Source organism: Archocentrus centrarchus, chromosome 9, assembly GCF_007364275.1.
Source record: "Archocentrus centrarchus isolate MPI-CPG fArcCen1 chromosome 9, fArcCen1, whole genome shotgun sequence".
Classification (NCBI taxonomy): Eukaryota; Metazoa; Chordata; class Actinopteri; order Cichliformes; family Cichlidae; genus Archocentrus; species Archocentrus centrarchus.
This window is the reverse complement of record NC_044354.1, coordinates 2,320,216-2,345,336: the sequence shown is the minus strand read 5'-3', so window position 1 is coordinate 2,345,336 and position 25,121 is coordinate 2,320,216. Positions and strand designations below refer to the sequence as shown.

Genomic DNA, 25,121 nt, shown 5'->3' with positions numbered 1-25,121 from the left:
TTCTTGATTTTATATAGAACGCCTTAATAAATCCTGTTTACTACTGTCTACCAATATAATGCAAAGATACTGCACATAAAAACACATATTAACATCGGAAATTACTTTTTGGCACGACACATGCTTTTATTTTGAAAGCAGAATCGGAAGTTGTCACATCTCATTTCACACACTCCCCTGCATGCATGTGCCACGCAACGAGACATGGAACCGCATAAAGCTGTCTCTTTAAGAGGAGGGGGCGTGTCATCTGTGGGGCTGTCCCTTTTATTTGAATATACAGTAGTTAATCGGGGCTGGGATCGATTACGTCGTATGTTTTTCGTGTTTGTGAGAGGAGCACCAGTGGGACGTGGGCTTCTCAGGCGTCAGAAATACTCATGACCTTAACGTTTGAATGATAGCACTCAGCTAGGACAGGAAGGCGTTTTCTCCGCCGCACGCAGAAACCGAGCAGTAAAGAGGCACTGCTCGCAACCAGGAATATGGACTTGCACATATTGGACCACAGGCTGCGGGTCACCAATATATCCAAGAATGGGCTGGTGAATTTCACGCACCCCCTGATAAAGCTGATATTTCTCCGGAACAGGACACGGTAAGGAGGCTCACTGCTCGCTTTGGTAATCCAGTACGGATGTATGTGATAACCTACAGCGCCTCTTCATTCACTGAGCTGCTGAGCTGTTGCTGGGCTGTTTTCCTGTATATGCTTTGCTTTGTCTCCATGAATGATTTACTGTAGTGCATATAGCTGAATATAGCAGAAATGCAATAGTTTTTTTTCCTTTTCTTTCAGTGTCATTCTATTTCCTTGTTAGATTTGCACAAACCTGCAGCGTTTAAGCAAACACTGACTTTTTATGCGCCCTGCATACATTTTAATGCTCGATTCTTCCTGTGGGCACAAGATCAGCTTTAATCAAACTACTTCAGAAGCCTTCAGCGTCCTTGTGTTTCGGTTGGGCCCCGTCTCTCCGGCACAAACAATACACGACTTCCTCCACTCGAAACTAACATCCACTGTGCAAGTTGCTCTGATCTCATGCGGGCATTAGTACCAGTTTTCAGCTAATCCCTGGATATCCTTTCATTGTTATGCAATTGTTTATTCCTCTGGTTGGCCCACATATGCGTGGCCAGAAGAAGAACCCGACATCTGTCTCCAGACCACCGTGATACAGGCCACGCAGCGGGTCAGCTGCAGCTCTCATGCTGAATACAAGGAGCTGGTAAACAACTGTGTAGAAAAAGCTTTTTTCTCGCATCACCGTTGTGGTTTCTGAACTCTGTATTTCACACCAGAATTTGCTTATCTTATGCTTCTTGTGGGTTCCTATTAAAGAGAAGAGCTCCTTAATAATCTGGGTTAATGGGCAGCAGGAGTCCATTCATGGATCCTGTAGAGAAGTTACAGCTAACATAAATCCATGTGTCAAATTCATCTCTGTAGGAGCTAGGTTGTTAGCACTCAGTTGACTTTATAGAATAAGTTTTGACATGTCCATACTAGACACAGTGTGTCATGATGACTTTCCCAACTTCACAGACTACAGGACTGTACGAAGTAACAAGTCTGAATAATCATAGATGTGTGGTACTTGTGTAAAGAAGGCACGGGGCAACAGATTAATAAGAACGTGTAACTAGATTTACAGTTATCTTTAAAAAAAAAAAAAATCACTTTTATTTTTATTTATTTCTTTTTTGAATAGAGTCAGTGAAGCATTCAGTAGATTAAACAAAAAGCAGGCGAAGCACTGAATCACCCAGAAACGGCAAGCAGGCCTCCCTTCCTCAGACTGGCAGTTTGTTTTTGTGTGGCGTTATGTCACCACAGTGTGGGGCATGCATGTGTTTTGCCTGGTTTGTCCTGTTTCTTTTTCTAATAAGCAAGAGTTTGTTTTTCCCCTTTTGCCTGAACTGTAGGTGATGCAGAATGGGTGGAGTGGTGGAGAAGTTTGAAATCAAGCAACTAAAAACAAAGCCTGATTGCCCCGGGACGGTTTTTAGCCATCTCCCTTTTTCAGGCCTCTGCTATTCATTTGAGAACAACTCCCTGTGCAAAGGGATTTGAAAGCAGATATGAGCAGAATCATAAGGAGGTACTCACTCACTTATGGCACAGTGGGTTTGGGCTTTTTCTGCAGCGTCCGTTAGCACTGGAGCTTAATACATCTGTGGTCCAGATGGATTACAGCGTGTTTATTATTAGCTACAGTATTAATATGTAGATGTAAGTTATGGGCAATTGAGACAAAATGTCATTAAATCTAAGTAAAGGGTTCTGTTAAAAAAATTCTATGATATCTGGCAGCCATTTTTATCTTATTTTGAAGGTATTTCGGCAGACAAACTTGTGTAGTGATCAATTGCTGGTTGTATTATATATGCACAAATCTGAGATTAATATTAGTTACTTTACAAACACAAGATGAACACGTTGATGTAATAGATCCGACATAGAAGGGGTGGGGTAGGAGGTATTTTTGTAGTGTATGTGCATTTTTGTTGTTGTTTTATGTTTACTTATAAAAAACAAAACAATAAAAAGACTTTGATAAATAAAAAAAAATCTAAGTAAAGTTATTTGACAGTTGTTAGAAGCAGAAGCAGAATGGCTGTAAAAATATGCACTTTGGGCTTCCAGGCCATTCCGGTTTTATTAGTAGTCTGGTGCTGTCTTCAGCTGTTGTTTACACTCTGTAGGTGGAGTAATGCTCGAAGCTCAACATCAGCCCAATATATTGTTCTTGGTGTTTTGTGGATGGAGCCCCGCAGGCTCCACACAGTCCTCCTTTCTTCTCTTTGGCGGCTAACTAACAAGAGCATGGGCTGGAACAATGCCACAGCTGAGCCAGAAACCTGGCTGGGAGTTTTCCACTTGTCTGCTTCACTGATCCGTCAAGGTTGGGGCTCCCCGCTCCTCCTGTTTACAGAGGACTTCCCACACCCCATCGTGAAAAAAAACATTTCCCTTTGTTCTGAGAAAAACAGGAGCCTGAGAGAATTCTATAAATCGGTTTTTCCATAAGTTGGAAAGGTAGTCGACAACTTGTTGTGCTCTGATGATAAGACTTGAGTCGCTCGAGGCTCATTCCTTACCCTGCAAAATCACTTTTCTGCGTGCTTATCGTGTTTCCTCAGCTGCAGCATCAGTTGCGGGCCCACTGCCGCCACCAGCCCTGGCTCCCTAACTGCTGCTACCACCCGTTGTTTTGTGCTTCTGGATCAAAGTCCGGCCTCTCGTGTGCTCGGTTTTCATCTTCCCCACTCGGCCGCTCCCTCGCTACTGCTTCCTCGTCTCTTCTGGGTTATTTTCATCTCCTTCTCTCCATGTTCCTTCTACTTCAGCAGAAGAAGTCATTTTTCCTGCCCTTATCACGGTTACAGAGTGCTGTGCAGACCCTGTTTGAGCCACGGGGTCTGCAAAATATATATTAAAAATATGTCCAGTTATCACAATATTGTACACTTATTTTAATGCACTCTCCTTCCCCACAAAATACAGCACAGGTTGTTTGCTCCGGCTGCTTTGGCAGCCTGTAGATGTTTTAAAGTTAAGCGACCTCTCGAGACCCGTGAGAGTGAGTGCACGTGAAATGTGCTCTGGGGTTGTCACTGGGGCAGAAGGCAGCACTTCGTTAACCTAGAAAATGGAGCTTTCTGATGTTTTTATTCATTTAAACCTGACCAGGTGGTGTTTGTGCCTAAACCCAACCAAATGGCAACCAAGTCTTCTAGTTAAATATCAGGTGGATCACTGAGTTTCCAGCATCACACAGCATGTAGTTTTGCTTTAGCATAATCTGACCTTCGAGGCTTTGCTATTGAGAGATATTTGGTAGGTTGCTGAACCAACAGTGGCAAGCCTGCAGATGCACCTGTGCTCCTGAAGTCCACTAAATGATGCAGGGTAATACCTCACTTTTATTGAGCAGATTCATTCTTTGAAGGAAACGAGAAGAAAATGTACTTTTCTGGAACAGCAGACATCAAATTGTGCCTTCCTTTTGACTTCATAACAAGCCCTTGGGCGTACTGACTGTAAATATGCAGTCTTAGTGAGACGCAAAATAAATAGTGACAGTCAAAACAATGCTGTGCAAATGGTTTTCCTGCTTTCTTGTTAGTACTTTAATGCTTAGATCCATAGGTGAAGCATCTCAGCTGTCTTACGTGAATTTTGCAAACAGGAAACCAAATATGTGCACTTGTCTCACTGAGTTCCCTCAAACTGTCAGAATAATGTTGAGATGTGCTTACTTGCATGTACAATATCAGAGCCTTTACTGTCTGCTCCAAAAGACACAGCTCAGGCAGCTGTGCTCCAAACATGATCATTTTTACTTGCAGGAAGGCTGTTTGTCATACACTACCTGCAGGAAACTGCATGCTGGGGAAGGTGAAGGGTCAACAGGAAGTGAGAGATGTATTATAACACAATGGAGCAGCTGAGCTTGCTAGCACAGCTGGTAGTTACTGTTAACAGCATTCTCTCTGTCTCTCTCTTTGTCTCGGTGGTGTGATTGTCCCGTGTCACGGCAGGGATTACTTTTTGCTGACTCAGGAGTTAGACTGTCTCTCTCAGGTTTCTGCTGTAGTGGCCTAAGCTGACTGATAAGCAGAGGAAGAGGAGCATATCTTCAGCAAGATATTTTAAGAAAACAGGAATAGATGGCACTTTCTTTTTAGGGATACTAATGAAACAAGGACAGGTCATAAATTTAGAAATTGCATCTAGGTTCTCCGTCACCAAAAATAAAACCCCTCAAACTCAGTAACGAGGCCTCTATATTTCTTTGGCTTCTTCGTGCCATAACACAGGTAGTCATTTTTATTTAATCCTCCAGTTCTAGTTAAAAACAGGTTGCATAATGTCCAATCCATTGGAATCATATGCTTTGAAGCTTATGAATTCCTTTCATCAGCGCTGCTGTGCTTTTTTTGACACAAAATAATGACATCTGACTCATCAGTTTTGCACGCGTGTGTTGCATGTGAGCCTTTTTTTTTTTTTTTTCTACTCTGATTTTTACTGATTTCTTCTGTGCTCGGGTACGGAGGTAATAGAACAGCTGTGTTGGTCTGCTGTTTTTTCAACACAGGAAATTGAACAGGAATCAAAAATTGCATGCAAAATATCTGACCTATGAAGCAGAATCAATAATAGCATTGGTGTCAATATAATTCCAGGAATATCAACCCCTTTGTTGCTTCGTATACTCACCGGGCACTTTATTAAGTATACCTTGCTAGCACTGGGTTGGATCCCTTTTGCCTTCAGAGCTGCTGGAAACATTACTCAGAGATTTCTGTCCATATATTAACATGATATCATCACACAGTTGTTGCAGATTTGTTGGCTGCACATCTACCATGAGAAAGAGTAGTTGTAAAACAGCTAACTGATCATCTGCAGAGGAACGGTTTATTTGAAGATTTTCAGTCAGGTTTCAGAATTCATCACAGTACAGAAACAGCATTAGTGAAGGTTACAAATGATCTTCTTAGAGCCTCTGACAGTGGACTCATCTCTGTTCTTGTCCTGTTGGACCTCAGTGCAGCTTTGATACTGTTGATCATAACATTTTATTACAGAGATTAGAGCATGCCATAGGTATTAAAAGTACTGTGCTGCAGTGGTTTGAATCATATAGACTCCAGTTTGTTCATGTAAATGGGGAGTCTTCTTCACACACAGAGGTTAATTATGGAGTTCCACAGGGCTCTGTGCTAGGACCAGTTCTGTTTACATTATGCATGCTTCCATTAGGCAGTATTATTAGAAATCATTGCAAGCATTTAAATTGTTATGCAGATGATACTCAGCTTTATCTATGCATGAATCCAGATTCCACAAATCAATTAGTTAAACTGCAGGAATGTAAAGACACAAAGACCTGGATGACCTCTAATTCCCTGCTTCTGAATTCCGATAAGGCTATTGTACTTGTCCCTAAAAATCTTAGAAACAGGGTGTCTAACCATATACTTATTCTGGATGGCATTACTTTGGCCTCCAGTAACAGTGAAGAATCTTAGTCATTTTTGACCAGGATATGTCCTTCGATGTGTAGCAGGTCCCTAGTGAGTGGGCTGCCAACAGATTATATTTTGGTCCTGAAAAAAACAGGAAAATGATGATGGATGGATGACAGCAGTGTGTTTCCCTCTCTTGCCTCTGCCAAGTCTGAAGACGGAGCAGATCCCACACTAAGCCATCGAACTAGGGAGAAGGTGCCCCCTTGTAGTGTAATATAAGATAGCACTATGCTTATCTTTCAAAGATCAGAAAATGTAAACCATAATTTAACAAAATTACAAACAAAATGTATACAATAACAAAAAATTTGAATCACAATGACATAATGTGACTACACATTATGGTGTGTTGAACAAATATGATGGACTGCTTTCTTGCATTTGTGCACTATTTCTAGATTCAGATTTCTCCCATATTGGCTTCTCTTCATTGGCTCCCTGTTAAATCTAGAATTGGATTTTCTCACATACAAGGTCTTGAATAATCAGGCCCCATCTTATCTCAAAGACCTCATAGTACCATATCACCCCAACAGAGCACTTCGCTCTCAGACTGCTGGCTTACTTGTGGTTCCTAGGATACTTAAGAGTAGAATGGGAGGCAGAGCCTTCAGCTTTCAGGCCCCTCTTCTGTGGAACCAGCTCCCAGTTTGGATTCAGGAGACAGACACCCTCTCTATTTTTAAGATTAGGCTTAAAACTTTATGACAAAGCTTATAGTTAGGGCTGGATCAGGTGACCCTGAGCCATCCCTTAGTTATGCTGCTATAGACGGTTCGATGTGCTGTGCATTCGGAGATGCTCTCTGCATACCTTGGTTGTAATGAGTGGATGTTTGAGTTACTGTTGCCTTCCTATCAGCTTGAAGCAGTCTGGCTGTTCTCTGGCCTCTGGCATGACTAATGTTTTTATCCAAAGAAGTGCCACTCACTGGATATTTTCTCTCTCTTTTGTTTGGAGATGGCTGCGTGTTATATCATCATAATTCCCCATTCTGATGCTTGCTTTGAACTTCAGCATATCTAAATGCATTGAGTTGCTGCCATGTGATTGGCTAATTAGATATTTGTTTTAATGAGCATGGGTGTACCTAATTTGGCTCTTCAGTATGAAGATTTCAGTCTTGAGGGTTTTTCATTTTATGCAGAACAGAATCTAAATAAATTGATTGACATTGTTTTTGCATTTTTGGCCATAGCGGCTTTTATCGGCAGTGGAGGGAGGCAGGAAATGGGGGAAAGATACAGGGGAAGACATGCGGGCAAATTGGCGACAGGCCGGGACTTGAACCCGTGCCCCCCACACCGCAACATGGCATATGTATGTGGTCTCCGGCTTCACCACTAAGCCACCCAGGCACCCCGTTTTTGCATTTTTATAGGCCCTAAAAAATTAACCCTACACGCGTTATGTTTACTAACACATTACATCCTGTGAGATACACATCATCAGCTAGTGATCTTTGAAGGACTGAACCAGGCTACCTGCATTTCCAGCTCCAGGTGCCTGTTTGATGGGCAGGCATGAAGGTGGTATACTCGCCTTAGCGAACTCATACAAGAAGGCAAAAACATGCATTTAAGGAAATTTTGCTGTATACATGAAGCCCATCAAAGCTGTTTTTTACAGCTTGATTTCAAGTATTTCTATGTTATTGAAATTCCAAAATAACAGTATATAAGACAACTTTTGTTAACTCTCACAAACTGTGGCTTGTTTTTAAGTGAAAATCTTAAGTCTAGACTGGCCGGTATAAAATTAAACCCTGCTTTTTCCTGTTCATATTAATGTTCGTATTAATAGGTAGACTGTAGACTTAAGGGGAAGTCCATGAGTTACACACAGATCAGTTCTTTCTGCCTACAACGTCCCTCACAATTAATTTCCCTGTTATGGTATGTTTTCAAGATTTCTTTTGGATATAGAACAAGAGGAATTCCTCCTAATCAGAAGCTCCATTTTAAGTATATTTCCCTCAAACTCAGGTAATAAAAAACCAATCTGTGTTCACTGCTGAGTTGTTGCTGTTTTTCTCTTAAGCATAAAAACGCCAGTGGCATTTCTAAAATACTTTTTTTCTCTCTTGCTCCCCTTCTACGTTTCACAGAGGCTCCATTCAGTAGGACTGAATATTGGCTGGACCAAATTATGCCTTTTTACAACAAATGGCCCAAAGCTTGGTGAAGACATTACAATGAATTGTAATCAGTGTTCTGTCTAACACCCTGTCAGGCTGTCAGGAGGCAAAACTGCACTGTTTTCAAACTGAAACTGACACTTTTCTTAAAAGAGGACTATAAAAGATATACATTGTTGCTACAAATGGTTCATCAAGTTATGAAAATGATTTCATTGTAGATGTATAGAACCATCCATCCATCCATTCGCTTCCGCTTATCCTGGTCAGGGTCGCGGGGGGGCTGGAGCCTATCCCAGCTGTCATAGGGCGAGAGGCAGGGTACACCCTGAACAGGTCGCCAGCCTGTCACAGGGCCAACACAGAGAGACGAACAACCTTTCACACTCACATTCACACCTATGGGCAATTTAGAATAGCCAATGAACCTAACCCCAGTAAGTGCATGTCTTTGGAATGTGGGAGGAAACCGGAGTACCCGGAGGAAACCCACGCAAGCACGGGGAGAACATGCAAACTCCACACAGAGAGAGGGAGAGGCCTGGGCCAAGGTGGAATCGAACCCAGGCCTTCCAGATGGCATTCTATCTGTGAGGCAACAGCGCTAACCACTGCGCCACCGTGCTGCCCTGCGCCACCGTGCTGCCCTGTATAGAACCAATCCAGTGATAAACTTCCAGTGTTTCCCAGACATTCTTTGAATGGAGCAGTTGTTAATGAAAGCAGTGCCCCAGTTTGTATGTTCACCACCATTTGCTGTAGACAAAGGAGTGATGCAGGCATAATACAGAGCTTTAGGCTCGTGGTAATTAAAGGACAACCAGTCCTGAACCCTGCGTACATATTGGAGAACACCGTTTACTTATATCCTGGTATCTGTTGTTAAAAAGAAGATGCTGACCCTCCTCTTGCTTGTTACAAATGAATAACACGGGCCTTGTTCTATTTCTCTTTCCCCTCTCCTCTTCTCCTGCTCCTCGTGTTTTCTAATTTTCTATCCTCGCCCCCTTTTATACCTCCTGTCCCGTTTCAGATGTAAGTTCTTCAGTCTGACTGAGACTCCAGAGAACTACACAGTTGTCCTTGACGAGGAAGGATTCAAAGGTATAACGCGTTTGTTCAGTTACACTTCACCCTGGGGGTTATATTCCCGCACGGACATCAATAAGTGTACGCTGTGTCTAACCTTTGTAGCTTATGTGATTATCAGCCAGGATGCAAGAAGAATAATAAGCTACCAATAATATAACATTTTGTGTATTCACACAAAATACACAAAATTTTGTGTATTTTGTGTGTTTTGTGTTTTGTGTTCACCTTCACAGAATAAGACTAAAACAAGTCTCGTAAACTCGAATGATGTAACACTAGAGCAGAAAAGTGTCCTTCCATAAACGGAGCTCATGCAGCTCTTTGCCCTTCATCCAGTTTGGAGGGAGATGATATTGTTTCGCTCTGATAGCAGTGAATGAAAGTACAAAGTGTCATGAAAGTGCTTCACGCCACGTTTGAACAATCATTCATATAGCACTTTATTCTACACACTTTATGTACCTGACGACCACAGCCAGTGTAGGTTTACCAGTTAACCTTACATTTGGAGTGTGGAAGGAAACAGGAGGACCTGGAGGAAACCCACAATGGAGAACATACGAACTCCACACAGAGAAAAGCCTCGGCCAGGGTTCAAACCAGAAAGGTGACAGTACTAACCACACCACCATGTAAGGCTATTGTCTTTGTGCTGTTTAGTTCCTCTGAGGTGAGGAGTATATCTGTTGCATGCACGGACAGCTGCAGACAAGTAGTCTGCACAGAGCCCCACACTCACCGTCTGATGACGAAACACACGGCAACTAAGACACCACTTAACCTGCAGGGATCTAATGCAACTTTATGGGGAAAACAGTTCAACTTATTTGTTGTGTAAAAAGTAGAAGAAATTATTAGAGCAATTAAAAGAAAAGAAATGGGTGGATTCAACTGTTCTTAAAATATTTGTTGGTTACGCTCTTATACTTCTTGAATGCACCCTTCAATATTTGATAACACTTCTGGTTACATGTTGAGCTGTTTTCACACATTCGCAGCACTGAACGCATCCAGACATCACCTTGAGGTGCTGTGTGTGACAGCACCTGCCCAAATAAAACAGTCCGGACTTTCCCCGGCCGTCTTCCTAATATAAAGTCTCTGTAATATCAGAAGGAGCCGTGTGAATAGCTCAGTTTTCCAGAGAATTCAGCATAAGTAAGCGGATGTCATGTGTCCTGCCTCTTCCATGCACTACCTAGGCACCACCTCCCAGATGAACCAAGTGAAGTATTTCAAGTAGTGAAAACACAATCTCCCATTGTGTTCTAGTTGTGAGAAAATCTGACTTCAGACAATGCTGGGATCTGACTGTCCCAACATTGTTGAAGTTTGTGTGTGAAAACAGCTTTACAGTCCCATCCAGTCCTTCTGCTGCCGTTTCTGTCTCGTCCTTCAACACAAATGTAGATGTTAAAGGCAGATACCGCCTCAGGGCGCTCCATCACTCTCCTCCCTCGCTCTCCTCTTGACCGAGAACCTATTTTAAGAGGTAAAAGCTGGTGCAGTGAAGCAGCAAGGGGCTGACTGTGACAAATGATGGCAACCAGAACACTGGTTCTTTGAAGGGTATAAAGAAACAGAAGCAGGAGGTAGACCCCATTTAGTAATGTTTTTAGCTAGGTTTAACAAACACTAGCCAAAGAGAGATTCCATAACTTCAAATCAAGATCTCAAACAATATTCATGAATAGTTTATGAAGGGCTTAGCATAAAAGATGAAAAGTTACAATGTTACAATTCCCAAATTGTATCATCAGTATCTCTCCCTGAGCCGTTTTTGCACTTGAACTCCGGGCAGTCGGGTCGGGACGTCTGTTCAGCTGCTTTCTCACAAAGTAAGTTCATGTGAGGGTGCCGCCTGGGTAAGGCGCGCCCGCTGGCTCGCTGCAACGTCTTTGGACAGTTACTAAGGTTGTTATTACACAGGCACAATCAGTCATCGTATGGACTGGTAGTAAAGACATTATCTCTGGCTGATAATTTCAGGGGTACAGTGAATTTGGAAAAAAGCCAGACTGCGTATAAAAGATGGATGCGCTGCTCTAGTTTCCATCTTGGATGGACACCCGCGTTCCCCAGTCGGCATTCACTCAGGTCTTATTTCAGGACTGCCACCCTTCCATTTTGACCCAGAGACCTAAGTTTGCTTTGACCCATAAATGCATCGATGCCAAGTCCGACTCTACAACCATGCATTTGCTGCTGTGTAGGAGCTGTTTGCCTCTTTCACTGCTGGCGTTTGCAGTGTAACTAGTGTGTGTGTGGGGGGGGGGCTGTTAGGTCTCTGTAGCAAAGGAAGAGACAGCAGGTGGGAGAGAGGAAGTGTGGGTTCAGCATACAGAGCAGCAGCAATAACAGGAAGTAGTTTTTAACACTGCCTCATGTTTGCACCCTCACAGAGATAGAGATACATCAACAGCAGCAATGTTTTTATGAGGCGCTAAGATTACCCCTTCATTGAAGGCGGGCTTTTATATGAAGGTCACTAAATCAGAATTGGAATTACCATGGAAATGCTGGCTGCATGACTGCCCCTTATACACTAGCATTTTCAGGGGCTCAGCAGCACATCAGCAGCATCTAAATGGCTGTGTAATAATGTGTAGTTGGGTCGTGCTGGCCTGGGGTAAAGAAAAACTTGAATTTTTCAGTTAATATTACCTGGTTTGTATCTATGCATCCTTTTCTTTTTTCCGTGAATGTGTTACTGATCATCTTTTCTCTCGTCGGCGCCTCTCAGAGCTGCAGCCCTCCGAGCACCTCCAAGTAGAGAGCTCCATCTGGCTGCCGCTCAACGTGGTCTCTAATGGCAATGCTTCCAGCAGCTCTCAGGCTGTCGGCGTGACCAAGATTGCCAAGTCGGTCATCGCCCCCCTCGCCCAGCAGCATGTCTCTGTTTTCATGCTCTCCACTTATCAGACTGACTTCATCCTGGTAAGTACATCTTACCTTTTTTATACTCCACTTGATTACACTCCGCTCCTATTAGCTCCCGTACACATCTTGTTAAGTGAGCCACTCGAAGCTTTTCACTGTTGTATAATTTGGATCAATTTTTCAAATTGCTCTTGAAATGCATAAAAAAAAAACCTCCACCCTGTAATCATGCAGTGAAACCTTTTACCTGCGGAGTTTTGCCAGATAAAAGAAGACTAATTTGCATTTTATTCACTTACCAATTCAGCAGTTAAGGAATTAATCCCCAACAGTGCTGAGGACACTAAAAATTGTTGATGTATTACATGTGAAAAATGTTAAGTGGGCAAAAATACACAACACCTTGAGAGATGTTTGTGTCAGCAGGTTTGTTAATGACTTACAGGCTGTTAGAGCCTTATAGTGAGCAGTGCTGTGTCCTCAGACAACATCTGATCATAGAGATAAACAAAATATTGATGGAGGAGGTGTTGTGTGTGTGTGTGTGTGTGTGTGTGTGTGTGTGTGTGTGTGTGTGTGTGTGTGTGTGTGTGTGTGTGTGTGTGTGTGTGTGTGTGTATATATATTTATCATTGCACTAAAATGTCTTAGTAGTGGTATTTATTTTAAACATTTTTCTTGTGTAGGTGAAAGAGAAAGACCTGTCTGTAGTCATTAGCACTCTTGAGGAGGAGTTCAGTATCTATAAGGAGGTGGGAGGAGAGTCTGTCCCCGTGCATTGTCAGGATGTTCCCAACGGCCTCCAGAAGAACGGCAGAGAAGGTACAGGTCTGGTTTAATATGGGTTTATTCATCGATCCTGATACTGAAAACTACTTAAAAGCAGTTCTTTAAAACGTGTCACTGCAAGCGACTGTTACCAGCGCTCTTGCACATTACACATTACACAACTCAGATTTGAATGTAAGGCAGCCACGTTAGCCCACGCAAAGTAATTATTGACGGCTCTGAGTCGGCGCTGACGTCACTGCGGTTCACAGCTCAGCAGTGCTGCCGTGGCGCTGTTCTGAAGAGGGAGAAAATCCTGCAGAGTAGTGATGTCATCTTTGAAGTGGGACATGTAGTACTGTGCAAAAGTCCTGAGCCACCTGTCGTTTCTTTATGGTTTGCTAGGAAAATGAGAAATGGCTGCCGCGATTTTATTGGATTGTGTGCAAACATACATGGAAATACAGCATCTAAGGAAAAAAGAGTTTGTACCATTCTAATGAGCTTGAGAGTCAATATTTGGCATGGCTACCTTTATTCGTCAGCACAGCCTGAACTCTCTAAGGCAGCCTTCTGGTCATTTACGTAGTCCTCAGGAATAGTTTTAGAGAACATTCAATGCTCTTCTTTGGGGTTTGGCTGTCTTTCTTTCACTGCTTTAATAATGTTGAGGTCCAGGCTCTGGGAGGCCAATCCACGACTGAAACTATTCCGCTGTGTTTTTCCAGGTATGTTTTTACTACGTTGGCAGTGTGTTTGGGATCACTGTCATGCTGAAAAAATAAAGCCATCGCCAATCAGACGCTTTCCAGATGGTATTGCATGACTGATCAAAATCTGACGCTACTTTTCTGCATTCACAATTTCATCAATCTGACAAGATCTCCAACACCGCTGGCTGAAATGCAGCCCCAACCCAGGTCTCCCAGGTCCTGAGTCAGTTTTACTGGATTTTTTTCTGTTTCTTGAGGACATGACTTTCAGATACTGAAATATAAACAAAGTGATGTGTTTTTGTGATAGCCTGCTAATAACAAAGTGCCTAAAGATACTATTTAAAACTGGTTCTTTAAGTTGTCTGTCATGTGGAGACAGAACACTGGTTCATCCCTTATATTAGGTGCCCTTTTTTAATGCTTGAACGATTCATTGGCCAGTGTTAAGTGTTAACTGGACTGAATATGAGCACTTAAAACCATTACCACACTCCAGGGGCTCCATGCCCCACCAGTGGGGCCCACCCCCCACAGTCTGATAACCACTGGGTTGATCTGTCTTAGTGTGCACACTAACACAGATAACACAGACATAAAGTACATTGAAAATGAATTTTTAGCAGTGAAGACCTGCTGACAAACTTGAACTAACACATATTTTATGTAATGCAAAAGTACCAACAGGATGGGTTCACACTGAGTTTAAAACTGCTGCGTCCTTTAGAGGACGTTTACATCATTACAGACTACAGAGCATGCTGTAAAGTGCGTTCACTAATTTTTTGAAAATCTTTCATTTTTGCATTTCTAAGATGTCAGCGTTATATCAGCTCATAATTCGACATTTGTGTCAGCCTGATTAGTAAAGAGTAAAGTGATTTTTAGAATTTCCTTCAAAGATAATTTGACTAGAAAAATTAGGAAAACCTCTTTGCAAAGCATAGACCATAAACCATAGTTCCTCCACAGTTTATAGTGCTTATTCTGCGCTTGTTCTTCCAGCGATCCAGCCTACAGTTCACCCGGTTCTGATCCCAAAGAACCAGTTTTGTGTCATGTCTCTGGATCCTGATACTCTGCCGTCCATCGCCACTACGCTTATCGACGTCCTCTTTTATTCCAGCAGGTGACTCTTTAATTATTACTACACTGTAATACCCGTTTAGAGCACAAGAGGGCAGGACATGATTCACAGTGAGGCTCAGTCAGACTCCTTTTTTTTCTTTGCTGATGTTTTAATCAAAACTGTTTCTATTAATAAAATATGTATGTGGAATAAAAGTCATTTCTTTATTTATTTTCATGTTTTCATGTTTAATTTATAGTAAAACCAGCACTTTCAGTTACCTCTGACCTCTTGCCCTGTGCTTGACAATTGTAATAATTGTGCGACTGACACCATTTGTTATTATAGTGTCAATAATTAATAAACAGATTTTGCCACCTTGTTGAATGTGTTTCTTTCTCTTTAGCCCGAAGGAGGAGCCCCAGTCATCTCCAAGCCGGGACCTGGACTGTATTAAATTCTTTTCCTTCTCCCTCATCGATGGATACATCTCACTGGTGATGGACACTGAGGCTCAGAGACAGTAAGTTTCTCACACTGACTCCTCCCACATTTGACTCCATACTGTTGAGCACAAAAACAAATAAACTGTGTAATTGGTTGTAATTAAAGACCCCTCAGACCTCAGGATGGAGTCTTATCAGTGCTTTTGGCCCGGAGCAGCCTGAGAGCCGAGATGATTAACGAGAACTAAAACTAGGCGTGGGGAAATATTTTAGCTAGCTGGAATAAAAATAAAATTAGGAAAAAATTTTTTGTGAACAAACAAAATAAAAGAGGAAGCAACAAATCAGTAGCGATTATCCATCAGCTGCTGCTACATAATGTTTGTGTAATCAAACATCTGTCATGCTTATCTGATATTTCCTGCTTTTCTTAAAGTGCAGCTCTTATAAGTTGCTCTGAAGCACTTTGAGCTGCACATTAAAAGGTGTCGCATATGAAGTTTGACTGAATAAGTGCAGATTTCATGGCAGGTTTTTGGTCTTCTTAGCTTTAGCTCTCAGGTACAGCACAGCTGCTGCAGTTAACAGTTTTAATGCAGGCCCCTTTTTTTTTTTTTTTTTTGCAGAATGTGCACAGTCTAACCTTACTGAGTCAGAGAAATAATAGATATCAAATAAATATCAGGCTGAACTGATTGTAAAGCAGCAGATGCTGTTTGATGTTTTCTTGACTCACTGCTTTTGCAGTTCTTCACTGCTTTTGCAGTATTTTATCTGCTGATTGCCAAAAGTTGTTATTTCCTTCTCCATTTCTGACGTGACCTGTTATAAATCAGTGCCTGATTTGTGCGCTCCAGGTTTCCGGCCGATCTTCTCTTCACCAGTTCCTCCGGAGAGCTGTGGAGAATGGTTCGTATAGGAGGACAGCCGCTGGGTTTCGGTAATGCATCTCACTTATGCCTCAAATGTATCTGTCTTCCTCAACAGCTGCTGCAGAGCTGATCCACTTCATACTGGCAGGTGGATCACTGGGGACTCGGTGGTGTCTCGAAGTGCAGTGTCGAGTTTGAATGTTTGGAAGCTGAAAGTTATTTTCTGTTACACTTTCACAGCTACTTACAGCCTGCATGGCTACATATCTATAAATTGTACCTATGGAAAAATAACACAGCTTCCAGTCTCCCCCAAACAGGTGCTGCACTTGTTCATCCTAATTATTAGAACTGATCGGCTCAGCCCAAATATTCTCAAAATCTAAACACAGTCAGCATATCTGATGGATGGAGCCAGTTTATTCCTCGGCCTGATTTGTTACTGATTGGAGGCTGAAACGAGCAGGCGAGCTTTGGAAACACTGTAACGTGCAGAATAACACACATTTATGTGCATTTATTATCTTTGATTTCCCTAAATCTATTAACATTAGCATTAATCTTAATGTTGACACAAATGTGATCTGAAATGTGTTTTTTTTTTTAAATTTATTTAATTTTCCTGCTTCATAATAAATAATGATGAAAATAATAAAATAGTAAATGATATCTTGTCAGTTGATGTGGAAACAGGAAACCGTTAAAGTTACAATAACATGCTTATTGATTTAAACCCAGAGAGGCAACAAACGGTATTTTAATTTCCAAACAATGAAACCATCTTTATTTGATTCATCTCACCTGTTTATGATTGTGTTACTAATTCTCCTCCACTCTTTATGTTTTATAGATGAATGCGGGATAGTTGCTCAGATATCGCAGCCGCTCGCTGACAGTGACATCTCTGCCTATTACATAAGCACCTTCAGCTTTGACCATGCTCTGGTAAGTTCAACATTTTGATCGCCTTAAACTACAGACCGTCTTAATTTTGCCTGTTGTGTGTTATGCAGAAAAATTTGTGCAGATCCCATCTTTAAATAAATAAATGCTCCACACAAACTCAGGAAAAGTGTGACGTGTTATGACGGCGCTCACTGAGCCTGGAGGTTTTAACTTATGTTATTAGAAGAAATATCAAATCAGCAAATCAGTGGAGATGCCCATCACTCCTGAGTTAAAAACACTTCTGTGGTAAGTTGTGTGGATGAGGACCCGAATACAGACTTCAGATTTGAATCTGCATCTTAATGGGGTGGATGCACAGACAAAAACCAAGCGTTCGGCGCATCAACTCCTGCGATCGTTACTCAGCGTGCTTAAACCCCCCCCAGTATCCCTCCCCCGTCTGTCACCTGGCTGTCAGCCCCAGGTCCCCCACCACCACATGTGGACCACGTATGTGTTGTTGGAACTGTGTGGTTGCCATGTGGTTCGAGGGTACATCAAATGCGCATTTTGATGTGCGTTATCGCACTTAGGAAAGAGAGGTTGAGTTGTCTTGAAATTGTGTGTATGCCAATGTGGTGAGCAAATGCTGCCGTCGGTATTATCTTGAAAATTACCAAGAAAAGCTTGATTTCTTAGAAACTTATCAGAATGAATCAGCAAAGGCAAGTTTCCCCATTACATTCAAGTAACAAATACATCGTTTATAGGCATTCTTGTGCGTTTGTGTAAACCGTCACATCCTCTGAGGTAAACTTCTGTTCTTCTTATCTGCAGATCTATCTTGAAGGGAAAAGTAGCGATCCTGTGTAAAGTAGAATTAAAAAAAAAAAAAAAAAAAATGATAAAGCTTTTTATTTGACAGCAGCACAGGGTCAACCTAAAACGTTTCCTGCTTATTTTTAGCTCGGCTATTTCAAAGAAAAGTCGAGATATCGTCACCGCCTTGATGTCGGTGGCATCTGTTCCACGAAACTTTGATGTTGGCCAAAATTTGAGAACGATGTGATCTAGGATGTTCAAATTCGCACCATAGATGCATCTGCTAAAAATCTCGGATGACTTTGAATCTCGCTGACCTTGACCTGAGAATAAAGGTCAGAGGTCAGGTTTTCTGAAAATCTTGTGAAAGCTATAAATCGAGAACGATGTGACCCAGGATGTTCGCTTTCACACCGTGGATGCATGCTGTTCAAGCTACACCCATCAAACTTCACACGCTTTATTATAATGGCACCTGTTAGTAAAAGGACTGCATGGGTCCTTTTACTAACAGGTGCGGGCCTGTTTGTACATTTTACACAGTGTCCCATCTCTTTATGAAACAGGGTTGTAAAGTATTTGTGCAATGTTCCAGTGTAACGTGGACGGGAGTATATAAGTATTACTCACAGAAACTATTGCTTCCCATTCTGTCATTGTAATCCTATTCTATATTTACCCCTAAACCACCACCGCACTGTTCTGTTAATAGCACATTCCTCCAACTTAAGGAAAAATATAAAGTAGCTGTGTCATCACGATGACATGCACACTTCTGAGAAATCCTTTGCATTGATAAATAAATGCAATCCTCGAAGTTTTTCTCAGCTGTGTCACTCAGTTGTAGTAAATATCTGTTTGTTCCCTTCATTTGGAGCGAAATCTGCTCTTTCAATGGGAAAACTAGTCAGAGCTTCATTTTTATAAAGACCAGCGTGAAAAGGTTGGAAGGCATCTTGATGAACAGAGCAGCCCCAGGAACACAAATGGCTGCGGCATTTTCCTCGAAGGAAGCAGGAACGCTGCAGAGCCGTGGAAAAGTATTTGCCCCCTTCCTGATTTCTTCTTCTTTCTTTCTTTTTTTTGAATATTTTTCAAATCATCAAACAAATTCTGACATTAAACAAAAATAACCTGCACAAATACAAAATTCAGTTTTTAAATAATTTTGTTAACCTAAGAAAGCTATCCAATCCAGCCCGGCCCCATGTGAAAATGTAATTGCCCCATAAACTAAGAACTGCAATCAAGCATTTTTCTATAGCTGGCAGTGCGTCTTTCCCATCGCTGTGGAGGAATATGACCCACTCCACTTTGCAAGGTCACGCCAAACCATCTCCATTTGATTTAAGTCTGGACTTTGACTGGGTCACTCCAAAACCTTGATTTTATTTTTTATTTTTTGGAGCCATTCAGAGGTGGACCTGCTGGTGCTTCTCAGATCATTGCCCTGCTGCAGGATCCAAATGCATTTGAGCTTTTTTCTCGACCTCTTGGATGAGTCGGGAATGTGCTCTTGGAGTCATTTTGGCCGGGAAGGTTCACGGCTGCTATCTCCATGCGTGGATATCGGCTCCCACTGTGGTTCGTCGGAATGCCTCGTAACCCTTTCCAGGCTGATGGACATCAGTGACTCTGTTTCTCTTCAGTTTCTATAGATCGTGTCATGATGTGTTGCTTTGTTTCGTTTTTTTGGGTTTTATGTATTTATGTATTTATTTATAGCCTGCTTCACTTTGTCAGACAGGTTCTACTTAAGTGATATCATAATGCAGCACTTTCTGGCAGTAATCAGGGTGTGACTGTGAAACTAAACTCAGCTTTCTAAAAATATGTGGTTAATCATGGTTAGTTAAGATTTTTTTTAAAAAGGGGGTGGAGTTACTTTTTACTTGGGTTATTTTTGTCAGATATTAAAATAAGTTTGATCTGAAACATTCAAGTGTGATAAATATGCCTGAATAAATAAATAAATCAGGAAGGGGGCAAATACTTTTTCACAGCCCTGCACGTCACTGGAGCGTGTGAAAGAGCATGTGCATATGAGATGATGGGAGGTCACCAACTTTCAGTGAATTAATCATTTTATCTTCCACTAAAACTGATGGGGGGAATTCCAGTAAGCATCAAAGGAATTCATGGACGTTACTCACTGTGTAAACTCAGTGCTTCGGTATTATTAATTTCTAGCTGTAGTCGGCTTGTTTTCCATGAATAAACTGCGATAAAACCACTGCACACCACCTGCTCAGCAGCAAACACTACACACAGTCAGTGTGCGTAAGAACAGGCTTGACCATGTCACCTTTATGAGGCGATAATACGATAAAGCGGTTTTAAAGCTGCTGAGCGATGAAGCGTAATAATACTAATTTCAACTTTTCTTTCCTAGGTCCCTGAAGAGGACATTGTGAGTGTGAAAGACATGCTCCAGCACCAGAGGAAAGAACCGGCCACCAGCTGATTCCCGAAGCACCGACAGTGCTGGATGATCCCGGATCAGTGCGTTCCCCCCTCGCTCCAGTTCCAGCAGCGAGGGGGTGGCGGGCCGGCAGAGACGGAGACTAACTCTGTGCCTAGATTAGAACTGCGTTTCCAGCAGTATTAACTACTACAAGTTTGCCATAAACACCACAAGCGCTTTTCTGTGGTGTGTGCTCTCAGTGTGTCTGTGAGGCCTCCTGTCTTACCTGCAGCATAAAGACAGGGTGCACAAGATTCTTAGGAGGGGGCTTGCAAATGCACAAACACCTCTGAACAGACACAGCCACACTTTAGTTTCACAAGCAGAGCGTCAGATACGAGCGTGTGTAACAGGCATGTATAGTCTGAAGTTGAATTGTGTAGTAAAATGTTGTGCAGCATACAGAAGAACACAAACATTTTAGCATTGCTGTAAACACAACTTGGTCTTCCAGTGTGTTATATTTGAATACCATGTCTGAGCAGAAGTTGTTTTGATTTCATTTTTGTTCAGCTGGAAGGGTGTAGTTTGAAATGCAAGGCGGTGTTGAGAACAATCGTTACAATAATTTTCATGCAAAATTTTTTGTTTTGGTTTGAGGAGAAATTTGCAGATTCTTGTGTCAAAACTATCAAAAGCACTGCAGATGCTGAACGCGTGGCCATTCGTTTTTTTTTTGTTTTTTTTTTTTAAATAATAGGTCAGCATTTCTTAACCTGAGGTCAATAACACTATGTCTTTTTTTTATTTTTTTTTTGTTATTTGCACAATAAACTTTATATTTAGCTAATATCACTTAGGTGGATTTTCTTTGGTACACAAAAACACATTTTCTAAAATTTGAAGTAAAATTCTTTTTGTGCTGCTTCAGTTAATAAAAGTTCTTCAAAATAAGATTCGTGTTGACTTTGGTGTGAGCACATCTGTATTGTCACGCATTGATGACTGGTTGAATCATTGGCACTACATGATTCAGCTGAGCTGATATTGAGTAATTTGGATGACAGTTATTTGTGGTTTTAAAGGAAATTAGGCATTTGAGATATAAAAAGGGTCATTCTTTTGGTTTTCAGGGAGGAATTTAAAAACCGCCACCCAAAAGGCTCTTAAAAGCTCTTCCCAGCTGGAGGTGCAGCCGGGCTCACATCAGTGAGATCACATGCTCAGTAAACACCTGCATGATGGATATAAAAAAAAAAGACATTTTCTTAAGTTAGACCCAAATCTGCTCTGAATCGGTTGTCGGGCCAAATGTTTACCTGCAGAAAATTGGTGTTGATCAATTCAAATATTTAAAAGCCATCATTGAGTTTAAATTCTGAAGATGAAATTGAATGTCTTGCCTGTATGTGCATAGAAGTGAGATGCACTAAACTGCTGTGACAGAAGGGAATGAGCAGAGGCCACAGAGCGGATGCTTTGGGAACAGAAGACTGAAGTACCAGATCTGGAAATCTCCTGGCAGAGAGGTAGGAGGAAGTTGCAGGTTTGATCTAGTGATTTTGATATTAATCATCATCCTTTGCTTTTTTTTTTTTTTGTAAGAAGAAAACACAAAAAAAAGAAATAACTTTTAACTGTGATAGCTTCTCAGCTGCTTAGCCACCTTTTTTTTTTTTTTTTTTTTTTTTTAAAGAGCTGTTATTAAGAGAAGACACCAGCAGTGATGGGCCCACAAACATGTCACCATGATTTTCAGCTAAAACAGAGCCTACACAAACTATGCTGATGACTTATTTTGGGCTTGACGTCTTAACTCTTTCAGTTATAAAGTTTGTGGTTGGAAAGTGAATAAAACAGGATGTGCAGGTAATGTTGGAAACAACTCTCTCCCCTCAGCTCCATCCAGTGGTGGCAGATGACTGCCCCTCCCTGAGCCTGGCTCTGCTGGAGGTTTCTTCCTGTTAAAAAGGAGTTTTCCTTTCCCACTCTCTCCGAGTGCTTTCTCACAGGGGGTCGTTTTGACTGTTGGGTTTTGTCTGTGATTATCACAGGGTCTTTACCTACAGTATAAAGCACCTTGAGGTGACTGTTTGTTGTGATTTGGTGCTGTATAAACAAAATTGAATTGAATAGAATTAATCAGAAATATGATTTTCTTTTAACCCGACACATGCTTGGATACAATTAAAGTCATAATTGAGACAGAAATGAAAATTGGCAAAAACATTTAATCAAATCAAAAATCTTTAGAGTACCACAATATTTTCCGTAAAACAGAAATGTATAGCAATGAGTCGCTGTCAAAGGTTTAATGTGGTATTAATTATAAAGTATTTTCTTTTTTCCAGTGTTAACTTTAAACAATTTTAAAGTTAAATTTTCTCATGAAAACAGCAGTGGTTAAAGAAGAAGAGGAAAAGCCAGCATGTGTTTTGATTTTTAACCACTCCTTAAGGATGCACAGTGTGAACTGTTGTGTCATTTAATGTGTTGAAATGTATCCATGTAGCCTTTTTTTTTTTTTTTAACTATGAATTTTTAAAAACCTGCCCAATATGATGCAAGCCCCTTCACACCCGAGATAGAGAGTTTTGTTTGCTGTGGTATTTTAAGCATCGTAGTTATCATTTATCTCACCGCCATCCCACTTCTTCTAAAGTCATATGATTCAGTGGCAATAATATGTCATAATATGAGTGATGTTTTAAAAAAAAAACAAAAAAGTAATGATGGAATTCCTTGTGAATGAGGCGTATGTGGGTGTCAAAGCATGTGGGTGTAGATGTACTTAAACGTATATAAGCTGCCCTACCAATGCAAAGTTACACCTTGCTGTTATCAATTTGTTGAGCTGAGCGTGAGGCGGACCGGTTACTGCTCTCATCATGGATTGTAAAGTCACTGGCTCTCTAATGCACTATGGTAAATATATGTTTTTTTATTATTTAACTGAACATTAAGCAGATTGGACATGCTTAGACTATTTTACTGTTTCAAAGAATGCAGTTTAGCTTAGTACCTCTAATAAATGCTACTTTTTTTTATTGATTATGATACATTTAAGCTTTAGTGCTGATAAATATTTATTCCTAATTAGATTAGGCATTTAAAATATATAATATCTTAGAGACTGGAAGAAAAACTGGTCCTCGTTCAATATTGAAAGGAACTACTCCTTGGAAGAAACCTTTTCCAAAGACTTAAGCTAGATTCTTTCATTCTCACAACAGGAAGCCTCAAAATCTCATTAAATGTATGAATATTTCCTGAATCTTGTCACATTATTTGGGTAATTTTATAGTTTCTTGTTTAAAAGAGAACATCATTTTTGCCCTTCAGCTGTTTTCTTGATCTTCCTGGGAGTTCGGTGGAGTCCTGTGTTTCCTGCTCCAACTTCCTCAGCTTCTATCAACTGTACTGATATAAAGGACATCATGGGCCTTGCAGAAATAATCAAACATGAAGCAGATGAGCTACAGCGTTTATTTGTAAGTACCATCCAGTGAATCTTGTATGATATCCTTCTTGGGGCTGCAGACTTTTCCTAGCTGCTGCAAAATTGGTGCAAACCTTGGTCATCTTGAACAGTCAATTGGAGGTGTTAAACTCTAAGGTTTACTCCATGTAATATTTATAACTCATCTGCTGTCAGAAATACCTAAAATGGTCAGTGATGCATGATGGGTGTTTATATGATGTGAAGTAACAAATGCATCATGTTTCTCTCAAAGGCCTCTCACTGACTCTGCCTACCGTCTTGGTTTGAATGATTTTAGCTACAGCTGGAAGACCCTGTTGGGGTTGCATTTTTCAGAAACAATATAACTCTGGCATTAGTGAGATGAATCTTAAAATGGCAATGCTGAATTACATGAATCCATCATTTGTCTGTGAATCTAATGTTTAGATTGGGTTCTGGTATATATATCCATGTAATCATTTATCTTTAACTGTGCTAGTGTGCCACAAAAACCAGTGTAAAGCTGAAGCTTTAACACCGGGGAATCTGAAATAACCAGCTCTGCTCTCGCTTTCACTCCGTGCTGTTTTATGATGATCTTTATCTGTTTTTCCTACAGATAAGGTATTATGGAAACATGGGGGATTCAGTCCCACCTGAAGTTCCCGACTCCCAGATATCTGGTCTCAGCATCGCTGAGAAGCTCCAGGACATCTGCATCAAGAATAAGCTCTTTAAGTTACACATCGCACTCGCAGAAAATTATCAGAAAGACCTTTTGCATGATCAAAAAGATATGTTGAAAGCCTTTAAGCAAATTAAATATAGACTCAGCAGTCTTACAGGTATGATACAAAAAAGCACTGGTGCAGAGATCTGCACGCTGACTACCCCAGCCCCGCTAAACCTGTCCCACAATGGCTCCTACAAAAAGAAGGTGTATGTGCAGGGTCTGACAATCAGACTGAAAGAGTGGTCGGCAAAAGTGCTGGAGGTAGTTATGGAGGCACAGACAGCGTGTGGCTAAAAGTGAAGAGATGAGTGGGAGCGATTCAGCAGCCCCACTTTTGTGTGTGTGTGTGTGTGCTTTGTTTTTATTTATGGATATTTATTTCTTAGAACAGGACTGAGATGTAGCTTAAACTTTTATAATTATTTATATCTGCTGTTGTCTGCTGGGGGGAGGGGGGTGGGGTGGGGGGCAGCATCAGTGCCAGAGATGCCAGCAGGATCAACAAACTGATTGGCAAGGCTGGAAGCGTCATAGGGCAGAATTTGCAGACATTTGAGTCAGTGAGGGACAGGAGGTCCCTGAACAAACTTCTCTCCATCATGGACAACCCCTCTCACCCTCTCCACTCCAGACTGCTGAGGCAGCAGGGCTCCTTCTCCCTCAGACTGATTCAACCATAAAGAACGCTTCAGGGAATCATTCCTACCGTTTTCCATAAAACTGGATAATAACGCTTCTTTCTGTGAAAGGTGAACACACCTGTCAGGACTAAAGTGTTTTTATCCATCC

At 41.3% G+C, this 25,121-nt stretch overlaps 1 protein-coding gene across 2 annotated transcripts; it reads left to right on the top strand.

The window, feature by feature from the left end:
* The first annotated feature begins 221 nt into the window (after positions 1 to 221).
* Positions 222 to 21,016, top strand: castor1 (cytosolic arginine sensor for mTORC1 subunit 1). Of its 2 annotated transcripts, XM_030738064.1 has the most exons (10): positions 222 to 598; positions 9,216 to 9,286; positions 9,750 to 9,881; positions 12,018 to 12,211; positions 12,841 to 12,976; positions 14,641 to 14,764; positions 15,111 to 15,227; positions 16,008 to 16,090; positions 16,873 to 16,967; positions 20,125 to 21,016. In XM_030738064.1, exons 1-10 carry the CDS (start codon positions 486 to 488, stop codon positions 20,194 to 20,196), a joined length of 1,137 nt encoding a protein of 378 aa, XP_030593924.1. In that variant the 5' UTR covers positions 222 to 485; the 3' UTR covers positions 20,197 to 21,016. The 2 variants fall into 2 exon arrangements, with proteins under 2 accessions (XP_030593924.1, XP_030593925.1); XM_030738065.1 differs by lacking the exon at positions 9,750 to 9,881 and having other exon boundaries at positions 229 to 598.
* The last annotated feature ends 4,105 nt before the right edge of the window (positions 21,017 to 25,121 follow it).